The sequence below is a fragment of the Apteryx mantelli genome, chromosome 17 (genome assembly GCF_036417845.1).
Source record: "Apteryx mantelli isolate bAptMan1 chromosome 17, bAptMan1.hap1, whole genome shotgun sequence".
Taxonomy (NCBI): domain Eukaryota; kingdom Metazoa; phylum Chordata; class Aves; order Apterygiformes; family Apterygidae; genus Apteryx; species Apteryx mantelli.
In genome coordinates this window covers 15115071-15127318 of record NC_089994.1, presented here as the reverse complement: position 1 = coordinate 15127318, position 12248 = coordinate 15115071, and the positions used below count along the sequence as shown (strand labels likewise).

Genomic DNA, 12248 nt, shown 5'->3' with positions numbered 1-12248 from the left:
TATAGTTGCTCTGGGGCTCGTGGCATTGTCATAAAGACCTGTGATGTGCAACTGGGAGACAGAACGGGCTGCTCAGTTTTAAAGGTGCTAACCATGATGTCTCAACATTAACTCATGCAGTGACTGTTGTAATATAAAATCACTGTATTTTAATGAGCAGCCAAAGCCAGCCAAATAGGGATTCTCATTGAATCTTCTCATCATGCTAGAATTCAGTATGCAGCCATATATTGAATACTCGCTCTGAATGTGCTCCTTGCAAGGTCAGTATTCATTTATTCAGTTAGCTAGGCCAAATTCCATGGTCGGTTAGGCATTTGCAACTCAAATTTGCATCAGTGGAAACTGAATATACGTCTAAGAGAAAATCATTGGCTGCTGTCTTCAGAACGAAGTATTTTTTCTTACACTGTGTCCTGAAATGGTATAATTTTGATATGTGAGAGTGTAATGTGGCAGCAGTTCTGTGTTAAACAGCTCAGTGGCAATTATGGCCAATTAATGAAGTAAATGTTGTAACATTTCGTGATGTCTTTGGAGTGTTCTGCAGTTACATATTTCTGTAAATGAGAGTGAATGTTTTGTGTGAAGTGAGAAAGCTTTGCTTAATATTTAAAGGTAGAATTAAATGTTTCAAAGCTTCAGCAACAACATGTGATCTGACTTTGACTGCTGAAAAGGACATGCCTTGTACTTAGAAAGCTTTAAGATGCTGTACTGCTTGACTATATCAATGCACAGAGTGCCTGCAGCTTCTGCTTACTGCAGTGGGAGTTGCAGGTCTTCAGAATCTTAACAGATTTAAATATGCAAAATATTTTAACTTTTTTCCTTCTAGGATCACCGTCCTTGGAACAGGTGCAAAGTGGCTGGCTGTGCTAGAAGAGAAAAATTTAAAACCATGTAAGATTTAAAAAGCTATTGAATTCTCTTTACCCTCCCTCTTGCCTCTCCTCATGGGTTCTAGCTCTGTATCTTGTCCACAAATAATAAGTCGAGTCTTTTATGCAATCTTTCTGGATTGTAGTGATGAATAGTTAAAAATCTCCTAAAAATTTAATCTTAACCTATTTCATTGATTTCTTCCTTTTTAAGGTGAAACACACAATCTCCAAACGCTCCACACTATACTGTCTACAGGATCACCACTCAAATCTCAAAGCTATGAGTATGTCTACAAACACATAAAAAGTAGTGTCCTACTGGGATCCATTTCAGGTGATGCTTCTATGCTCTAAGTCTCTTACTAATTTGTTCATTGCCTGTGCATTTCCTTCTTGTTTGTTTGCTACTGTATCTTCAGGAAGCTTAGGCTTGGATCATTGAGGCTTGGTTATAGTTAAACTAGAATTAATTGTCTATTTTGTGTAGTTTTTCTGCATAATTGAATATGCCATAATGAAGCTGGTATACTCAAAGACTTTTAGGTGGAATGTTTCTGACATAGCGAATGTTTGGGGGTTTTAGGTTTTTTGGTGGGTTTTTTTTTTGACTGGCTGTCCGTAGGGGTAGCAGGGTGAGATCAGGGAAAGAGTCTATTAACCTACAGAATATACTATTCTAAAATAGCTGACTTCAGCAGGAAATACCTCTTGGAGAGGTTTTTCCATGTTCCCATTTCAATTCTCTTGTGGCAAGTAATTGGCACTGCAGACAGATTTTTTGTAAATTATATTATTAGAGAAATATCAAGCCCACATGCTATGCAGTTTGTTGTGAGGAGTGCTAATTGAGGCAACTTCTGTTCATGTAAGGTCCCCCACTGAACTCCGCATTCTGCTGTGTAGTGAAGACTGACTTTTTCAAAGGACTTTTAACTTGGTCTGATTTAAAACCTGACTATTCTGCTACTGAAATCACCTCTGGCTCTGGTTTTAGTAAGAGTGGTGCTAAATCTTAGATTTGCTGCTATAGATATGAATAATCTCTAATATGGAGGAATATTCTTATGAGTAAAGCTAACAGGATTGGTCTTGTTTTTATTCTGCTTTTTTTGAAACAATACCACTGTGCCAATGAGAACAAGAAATACAAACTGAGTAAGTACTGAGTCAAGTAACTGGACTAGTTTAATGAAAACAAAAAGAAAACAAACAGTAATGTCACTTCTGAATGATCTTAAATATGTAAGTCTGTAAACTAGGGCCTGTTTATTTTCTCACTTCTAAGTAAACTAAGATTTCCTTAAGTGAAATATAAAAATATATATTGATCTAAAACTATTGGAACAAGAAAAGTCAAGCCTTAAGGAATATTCCTGCACAAAGGGTGTACATCTCTGCAAAGACACTCGTATATGAAGTCAGAAAAAAAGCACTTTTTTGTTACAAGTCATACAACATCCTAGATAATACTGACTGTATATTCTGTGCTGCTTAATGTGGATTGGATGCATTTGTCAAATGCGTCAGTCTGCTGTTCCAGATTCTCACGTAATTTTCCATTTTGATTTCAGAAGAGTACTGTGTGTTCTAAATGGACTTCTTTTATTGTAGGTGGAACAGATATAATTTCATGTTTTATGGGTCAGAATGTTACAATTCCAGTTTACAAAGGAGAAATTCAGGCCAGAAATCTTGGAATGGCTGTAGAAGCATGGAATGATGAAGGTAGCTATTGCCTAAAACGTTACTTAAATTTATGAAATACAACAGTTGTTGGTTTTTGATTCATGGTGTGAGAGACTTGTATAGGGGATATAACCTTAAGTTTCAGTCAGCAGATGGCTAACTGGTCAGCTGTAAGGGGTGACTTCACTATGGAGATGTGTTCCACAAACCTGAATTTGGACCCATTTGATCCAGCTTGTGCAGGACTCTAGTAAAGATAACCACTGTGTAAAAAGACCCTCCTTTTCCATTGCTCTGATAAAGTACATTAGGCCAAATTCTAGCCTCTGGTTTGTGTGCTAATTAACTGTGTTGCTGTGGATGGCATGCTGGCTTCATCCTATGGTGTAACTCTCCTGAAGTTACTGACGTTAAGGTAGAGATGAGTTTAATAACTGAACACGAACTCTTAAGACCACCAATGCTCTCATCTCATGTCTGTACACAGCATCTTCCATATAAGTAATAACTGTAGATGCTCTTTGCTTTGGTATCCTGCTGTTTACAGCAGCAAAAATGCAGAAATTACCTCTTTCTTTGTCAATAGGCAAACCAGTTTGGGGTGAAAGTGGAGAGCTGGTTTGTACAAAGCCAATTCCCTGTCAACCTACACACTTCTGGAATGATGAGAATGGAAACAAATACAGGAAAGCTTATTTTTCAAAATTCCCAGGTATGTAATGACAGGCTTGGGACACTGCTTGAACTGACTAAGAATGTAAATTGTGTTGCTGCTGTTAGGAAAGTACAGGTTTGTTCTTGCCCACCAATAGACGGGTGCAGCCTTGAGCCTAGATTTCTAGGGTTGAAAACTCCAAGGCATGTTTGATAAATAGCTCTGTTTTCCAGTGCTTTGTGTTGAATTTGGGTCCAGATCAGTTTAATTAGAATCTCTAGAAAGATTCTGTTTTGCTCCTGCTCTCATTGGGCAGATAGGGCTATAACCGCTTGATCATCTGTGGCACAGGCATAGACTGCCTGGCATATGAGCGTGAAGTAGAAGTGCCGAATAGGGCAGGGAGCAATGCTCCATTAATGAGTGCTACTGCACCTCTGCCGCGCTGCCCCTGCCTAGCCGGAGGAGGGAGTCCGGAGGGGTGAGTGCTGGCCTGAGGCTTGGGCTTAAACCTGTGCTGTCTCGGCAATGCATATTCTGCCTTCACACCATCTCCCAGTGCTGGTAAGAGTAAAGGAGCAGATACACAGTGGGCTGGAGGCTTTCTCCCTCATCGCTGCGGAGGACTCTGCCCCTCCAGAGCCTTTGCTCGTGTGGCACAGCAGCACTGAACTCCCTGCTGCCTACCAGGCAGGGGCTTACAGGAGCAAGACCTCAGGCTGCTGCTTTTTGGAGATGCAGGTATTTTTATAAATAGCAGCAAAACAGTAGATTCACAAGAGAAGTCAGGGTGTGCAGAGGGAGATAGTAATCATATAGGAAAAATGAAGGTTTTGATTTAAACGTTTTGAGTGGTTCCTTCTGCTATAATAGTAGTAGTAATAAATAGTAAAGGCTTTTTTATTGTCCCATTCTTTGACCCCTATCTTTCTAAACAGTTAAAATATTCCTAACGTGATTTTAGCAAGTGTTCTGTCCAATTGTTTATACCTAGTAGCTATTTCTTTTCAAGGGGAAAGAGAATTTGATGTCAAAATGCACACTGCGATCACTTAAACTTGCGATTCTACTACCAATTTATCTTCTTCTCATCTGGCTTGCTTTATTACCTGATGAGTTAAGATCCTAATGTCAGAAGGAACCTTAGTATACTTCAAAATGTTTTTGACAATTTTTCATACAGATGCCTCATTCACAAATGAAAGTACAGTATTCTGAATTTTGCTGCTGCTTCACAAAGATGGAAAGACTGCATAGCAAGCCCAGTGCGCGCTGTCTCGCTGTGGTAGTGGTTTCCAGCGCACAGATGCAGTACCGTTTTGCAAGCGTGTGGTGTAGAATTAAGCTTTACAGCAGTTTCCTCATTGCCAGGGTTTGTCAGCTACAGTCCACGTTCTTTAAGCGGCTATCGAAGCTGCAGGGGTCTTCTAAGAACAAAAAGAGATGATCACATCCATGTGGAAGTCGCAGTCTGCATGTGAGCCTGACAGCAATAGCTCTGAAAGGAAAAAATCACTGTGTGACAGTTGTTAAACTGGAATCTCTATGGTCCAGAGAGTCTGCCAGAAACTCCTTTTCTCTTTCTCCTGTGTAAATGGGTTCAGATGAGAAATGGTGTTATGTGCGCGTGCACATAAATAACTGAGATTATTTATGCTGCGCAAGCCCAGAGGTTGCTTCTTCCACAGAATTGTACATCATAAAAGTGGGTCAGGACAGACTAGCAGAGTACTCTTACCTGCGTGGAAGATTCTTTCTCTTCCACCAAAATACGGTGTTCAAAGCACCAGTTCATGCATTTTCTAGAGGGTACTATATAGTCATGCAAACGAGTAAATGATGAGGTAAACTGGGGTTTGATCCTAACGTGTGAGCTCCTCCCGTGTGTGTGGTGGCTATGCATAATGTATGCAGTGTGGATTGTTTGCACAGTGAAGTAAGTACCACTTCATTTGCTGTTGGTAGTTCTCAAGTACAGCTGATGTGTTTATATTTTTGTATGTAGTTTACAGCAAGAATCCTAAGTTACGTGAGTAGAGTTATGCAATTAAATGTCTATTGTAACTGGAAGAATGAAAATCAGCTGCTTAACCTTTGTCGTTCTCTAATAGGTGTTTGGGCCCATGGTGACTACTGCAAAATTAATCCCAAGACGGGAGGAATCGTCATGCTTGGTCGCAGGTATAGCATTTTGGTGAAAGTGTTCAGAGTAAACAGGTGCCAAAATTTGCAATCTTTACTTTGGAACATAGTGTAGATGATTCTCCATCATGCCTGTTAGCTTGATATTTGTCTTGTTAAATTCAATATTGATGTGAATTTCAACCCTGAAGTTGATCAGAGCAACTGGATTGGAGAGGAGGGAGTGCATTTCAAAGCTATACCCCATTTGTATGTGTGTGAATCCAAGACAATATTTTACTTGATTTTTGTTTTGCATGGTTTGTAGTGATGGATCATCTATTAGAAATGTCAGATTGAGAGGCAATACAGCACAGCCTAGATGGAAGATGAGGAAACTTGTCTTTTGCTCTTGGCTTTGCCATTGCCTTGCTTTACAGCACAACTTATTTACAGAAGGTCAGGTATTAAGTTGTGCTTAGCTTAAAAAGGTCACAGAAATTCAAGATCACAGTTGGGGCTAAATTTTATGCTTGCATTTGCAAGTTGCAGTTCAGAACAAATTTGAGTGAATGTCTTGAAGTTGTGACTAGCAATGTCACACACAGACCTACTCAACAGACATACTTACGGCATGAGGCTGCTCTATATGAGACAGGTTCCAGCTATAAGACTGGAAAGTAATGGCACACAATAGCAATTTGACGGTGTACTGGGAAGATTCTTGGTCTCTTATCACTAGTATATATGTGTGTTTGTGGGCTTAAATGAGAAATATCACTGGACCTGGTTGGGGCCGTTGGAAGGGGGAGGGAGGGAGTAGAAAAGGTGAAAGAACAATGTTGAGGTTCTTTGTAAAACTTGATTCTAATAAGCAAAAGGACTTTTGAAATCAGCTTATTTTAAAATTCTGTTTCTCATGTGGCTGCCTGTATATTCACTGCACGAAATATTGAGAGACTTGTTTAATTGCATCAAATTTTTTCTTTTCATCAAACTCTAATTACATTTTAATACTTCTTTTTGTTTGTGTGCAATTTTCAGTGATGGTACATTAAATCCAAATGGAGTAAGATTTGGAAGTTCTGAAATCTATAACATAGGTATGAAATTAACTTTCCATCTCTTTCAATTATGACATTGTCTGTAGCTGTAAGTCTGAAAGGTAAGCCTTATAAAGGTGGCTGGAAGGATTAAGTGATGAAAGACTTGCAATTTTCCAAATGAAAGTTATTAAAGAGCATATTAGTGTTAATAGTAAAATTCTGTTTTGTAGACTTGAAATTGGATGCCTTCCTAAAACATCTGCAGGCCTGGAGATGACCAGCTGAGCTGTGTTGGGTTCTCCTCCATTAGATTTTGCTTTCATCCAAAAAGGTCTTACAAATTATTTCATGCAGCTTTGTGAGAGCGAGCCTAACTGCTGAGGCTTTTCTTCTTTCCCAGGACAAGCTCTTGACACTGTTTGTTTTTCTGTGCCATTGTTGATGATTATAACTTACATTGCCATAACTGAATCCATGAGCGGAGGGACTGCCAGTGAAGCCAGGAGGAGGGTGGAGGGGTTAGATTGCACTGCTGTAGCTTATTGAATTGAAATATTGTTCTGCTGGGAACAGTGTCTTCCCTGTGCTGTGTGAGATTTGGAGGCTCAGCCTCCCCTTGTGCGTGGTAGAAAAACTGTGAATGTTTGTGGCAGCTGCCCTGGGTCATGCTTCACTTCAGCATTTCTGTACTTAAACCAGGGGGAACAGTTTCTCTCAGCGTTGGAACACGCACAAAGGCCCAAAGTTAAATTGGTAACTTGCATCTGGTTCTGGCTCCCCAGTATCAATGGTTTTGCAGTAAAAATAGCAGTTTCAACTGGGACTGTGATTTGAATATTTAGAATTTAAATCCAGTACAGCCTCTGAGATTGAGCTGCGCAGCGCTTCCCAGCTCAGAGAAGTTCTCTCTTAACAGTAAAGGCTGTGAAACTGCGTGCAAAGGTGCTAAGCTGGGACTTAGGCACCACTTGCAACTCCTCGTTCTTCTGTGATCAGGCATGTTTTTTTTTTGTCTATGCAGCAGTGGGGATGATAGCCTTGCCTTACCTCAGTGGTTTGTGAGAAAAGCCAAAGCAAATGGCTTTGTGTAAAAGCCATTATCAGTCCCAAAAGCTGTAGCAAATTTTGCTTGTCCTGAGCCAAAACATATCCAGTCCTTAAACCTGGATTTTCACTTGAGCAGGAGTCAGAATTTTAGATTTTTTCAGAGCACCCTGAAGAAGCTCTTTGAGAATAACCTCGTCAGCATGTCCTTCTTTCCCCTTCCACCTCTAGGAGATGTGATGTATTTCCTTTGGTGCAATTACAAAAAGGTGCATCCAGAACAAAACACAAATGCATATGCTAAAAGACTTCTTTTTTTCCTTTTTCTCCAGTTGAAGCCTTTGAGGAGGTATCAGATAGCCTCTGTGTCCCGCAGTACAACAAAGATGGGGAGGAAAGAGTGATACTCTTCCTGAAGATGGCCTTAAACTGTGCGTTCAGTGAGGATCTGGTGAAAAGAATTCGAGATGCAATACGTATAGCACTTTCTGCTAGACATGTTCCAAGCCTCATTCTAGAAACCAAAGGCATTCCGGTATGTCATGAAAAATGCTGCCTACTTTTTTCTTTGTCACCTTGAATAGTAATTAAGGAGCAGTTGTCATTGCTCTTCAAACCCACACGCATGGAAATTTTAGCATCTCAAAAGTGTATTCGAGCTTTATAAATAGTTTGTCTATGTTGCCTAGCAACTTCATTTCTTCTCCTTTTCAGCTAAGCATGTTTTTATTTTTTAACAATACCTAAAAATGCCCATTCTCAGGTTATAAATATACATGAGTTAAGTATATAGTCCTGAGAAAACACAAGTCTTTTAAAGAAAAATATTAAAAAGGTAATTTAACTTTGGCTTTTCAGTCTACCCGTAAGCTTATTTTGTTTTTGTTTTCCTGTTTCAAATGACATTCTCGTGAAAGCTGAGAGCACTGAGCAAATGTATAAAATCATTTTGTAAACCATTTCACTTCTGCATCTGTTTAGCCATTTAAATGTAGCTCTATCACTGTCTTAGCGATGACTAAAACGAAACCTTTGTGCAGGTGAGAGGGGGAGGGTGAAGTACCCACACCTAGAGACTCTGCACGCTCAGCCTGCTGGAGCTGCTCAGTGCGGGGCTCTGCAGCGCTCTTCCTTGCTGCGCGAGCTCCGAGTTGGGCTGCCTGTTTGCTGCTCCTCTCTGATGCTAGACCTTCCTCAGCAGCTCTGTGAACCCCTTACTGATTGCCAGGTGGGGGTGCGCTGTAGTTGTCTCATGTCCGGTCACACGTAGACTTTGATGCTTCCAGAGAAATGGCTTGAGACCTCAGACCAAATGCTCGATACTCTGATACCTGTGTACTTCCCAGTGTACGTTCCTGTGTGAAAACGGCCTAGGGTTCAAGCGTGGCAAACCTGTTCAGTTCTGCCAGCCTCCATAGTACCCACTGAGATACGATTCCGATCTGTGGAGTTGCTGCTCTTTCACGACATGTTGGGAAGCAGTATTAGGCTCAGAATATCTAAGTTGGGTGAGTGTAAGAACCCCTGAGCCTCTTAAATGGTGAAGCCTCGATCTTCCAGGCTGCAGCTGCGCTTCCTCATAAAACGTTGAACTTATAAGATGCATAAATCACCTGAATGTACAGGATAAAGTTGATGGCAGTGAGGTGTTTATGACAGTCTGCCCCTCAGGAGTGCCTGCTTAGATCATTAATTAGTTCATGCTTTGACTGAATTTACAATTGAATGAATTTTAATTACATTTCAGGTAAAATATACTGTGGCAAAGTGATCAAAGCTGTCTCCTATCTTTCTTTGAAGGTTTTGTTTGGAAAGGAAACCTCTTTCTATTTTCTGCTACTTTTAGAAATGTATTTGAATCCCCTTCTAAAAATAGCCTGTTCCTGATGATATTGTATACTGGCAGAAATTGGGGATAGCTGTGTTGAAGTGATTAGGGTTGCAGTGACACAAAGCACAGTTTCACCAGTTTAAATTGGAGCCTGGCCAGGTTCACAGTATTACCATTTGGAGTAATAAATCACATACAAAACTCTTTGAATTCACTTGCTCTTCAAGTGATGCACCAAACTCTTTCCTCCATCAAGTGTAACAGGAAAGGGAAGACATTATGTTGCGCTTTATGACTGCGTTCCAAGGTAGCTAATCTCTGTGTAAACCAACTACATGAAAAGTTTAATTTTATCATTGCTGGTTTTGTTTTTCAGTATACGATAAATGGAAAAAAAGTGGAAGTAGCTGTGAAAGAAATAATTGCAGGGAAAGAAGTTGCGCAGCGGGGAGCTTTCTCAAACCCAGAGACTTTGGACCTGTACCAAAATATTCCTGAGCTTCAGAATTTCTGAAGCCACTTTTTTTTTTCTTTTTTGCCTCTGTCTTTTGTTCTGTGTTTGTTTTGTATATACCAATACTGTATGTAAAGAAAAAAAAAACTCTATTTAATACCAGTGGTTCTTTTAAAAGAAAAATATTTCGTTAAGTGCATTATGAAAGGCTTGGGTAAAGCATAGCTCCCTTTTATTAGTTAAATACGCCATATGTCTTGGAGTTATTCTTCCAGCCTGGAAGGAGGAACCTGCCTGTTCTGATTTTTATATATATGATGAATGCATCTTTTCTGGTTAGATTTACGTCAGCGGCCCATCAAACTGGAACACCAATAGCAAAAGTTGCGGTTCATAATAGAATATTCCTCTTTCATAAAAGATTCACTTTCCTTTTTTTAACTGGATTTTTAGCTAAATTTAGTTTTCCAATCTGTATGTTTTAGAGCCAAATGCAAGGAATACATAGCAATTTTAAATATTTGACCATGCAACAAGAAAGCATTCCATACATAATGTGCATTTAAATGTTTTTATTAAGCCAGATCATAACACACTGCACCCATTTGACTTGACTCCAAATGATTTCAGTCTTGAAATATCTCACGGTACCCTTGAAGATAATTGCTGCTTCATTTTATGATGTATCCTTCCTATTGTTTTAAGCTTTTAGCTCATTGACTTTTAGGGATTCGGAAAGTGAGAGAACAGTCACCTCCTTATTCCTGGTGTAACTCCAGTTTATTTACACTGAATTTACTGGAGTTACTCTGGATTAACATCATTGCAGCTGAGGACAGCATTTCCCTTCCTGTTTCAAAGGGGTTTTTTGTCTTTAAGGCAACAGTCTGGCGTTACGTTAGCTGAACGGTTCCAGTGTGTTCATTTATTAAAACCTGATGGGTTTTGTAACTTTTTTACTAAATGCCATGTTGAAAGTGAAAGACTAAAATGTTTTCTAGCTCTGTATCCTTCCAGTTTATAAAGGGAAAAATACTGTTAGGAGTATATTAAAACAGTAAAATGGAAGCACTAAAACATTGTTTTGTTTTTCACAAAGAAAATACAATTGCAGTAGTTGTACCAAATCCCTGGCACTCGTATCTCCTGCACTATGTGAATATTGTGGGTTAAGTATTTAATGCATTAAAATCTTGGGTGTCTTGATAATTGTGTTGGATGCATTCAGCATTGATAAAGAGTTAATTAAAAGAAAATAAATTGATTCTTAATATAAGTGTGTGTGTGTGTATATATATATATATATTTGTTTCCACTTTCACTCAGTTAATGTCTTTGTTTTCTTTTCCATTTGATTGGGTGTCATGGAATCATTTGTAGCTTCATTTGTTATCTATTCTAACATTTTTATCCAAGTCCACCCCACTACAAAGCTGTTGCTCTCTGAAAGTTTTACCTGTTTGTTTTGTAGCGCCCAGGACAGGTGAGACATTGCTGCTATAGTTAAACTTGCACAACCAGCTCATTTAAAGGTCACAAGTCAACAGGAGCAGAAGAAAGTGTGCTGAAGATGTGCCCTGTATCAGCACAGGAAGAAGGGTTGTACGTTGGGATGTGTTACTGTTGTTAAAGGTGGCACGTCTGTGCACCGAGAGGCACGCACTCCTTTACTTAGCGCAAAATCTAGGAGTTCGTGTAGTTCGTGTTCAGCTGGAGCTAGTAAAAGTTAGTTGTGTATCCTCTCCGCCCTGCGACAGCTGCCGCTGGCTAGCGCCGGTCGGCTGAAGGCTGGAGCAGAATTCAAGTGGTTACATCAAATCCTGCTGCTGCTAATCCAGTAAGAGTGAAACTGCCTATAAATGCGACTCTCTGATGGTCTATGACTGCATCGTCCAGGTCCGCTGCAGGATGCAGAAATGCCTCATTAGCAAATGAGGCTTTAAATAAGCTGCTTTCTATTTGACCTTTTGCACTGCGCCAAGACAGACAGTATAGCATGCTGGGATCCTATATGTTTTAATATAAAGACCAAGCATTCATTAAAGAAGTACAGAAATGAGCAACCCAGCTGCCAATAACCTATGATTAAAAGTACTTTTAAACTCCTTTCCCCTCTGGCATGCTATATATAAATTTTAGATTAACTGTGACTTTGTATTCATTAAAACTTCATTATATTGTTCTTTAATTCATGCAAAATGTCTGGAGTTTACAAAGCCTACAGATCCTTATTAATAAGTAATTTTCAAATATTTCATTAATTAAAGACAGTTTAGAAGCACAGATACATTACGAACATATATAGTGCCTAAAGGCTAATGGATTTTCTTTAAATCCTATATCCCCCTTGAAACACTGTACAAAGTTTTGTTAACAGATATAATTTGATCTTTGCAAATGGCAGACTTTATAAAGCTTTTCCCAGACTTATATTTACAAACAAAGAAGAAGGTATAGTAATGCAGTGCTGTATTTGTATAATTGCATTGAAATTGTATTGCATTGTGTTTGTAAAACGTATTGGAAA

General features: G+C 39.3%; 1 protein-coding gene across 1 annotated transcript in view; it reads left to right on the top strand.

The window, feature by feature from the left end:
- Positions 1-10991, top strand: part of AACS (acetoacetyl-CoA synthetase) — a 49752-nt gene extending 38761 nt beyond the window's left edge. The window contains exons 11-18 of the mRNA XM_067307083.1: positions 839-903; positions 1096-1218; positions 2496-2609; positions 3157-3282; positions 5337-5406; positions 6391-6449; positions 7769-7971; positions 9644-10991. Coding sequence (XP_067163184.1) covers positions 839-903; positions 1096-1218; positions 2496-2609; positions 3157-3282; positions 5337-5406; positions 6391-6449; positions 7769-7971; positions 9644-9781 — 898 coding nt within the window. The 3' untranslated portion in view covers positions 9782-10991. The remainder of the gene's footprint in view (positions 1-838; positions 904-1095; positions 1219-2495; positions 2610-3156; positions 3283-5336; positions 5407-6390; positions 6450-7768; positions 7972-9643) is intronic.
- The last annotated feature ends 1257 nt before the right edge of the window (positions 10992-12248 follow it).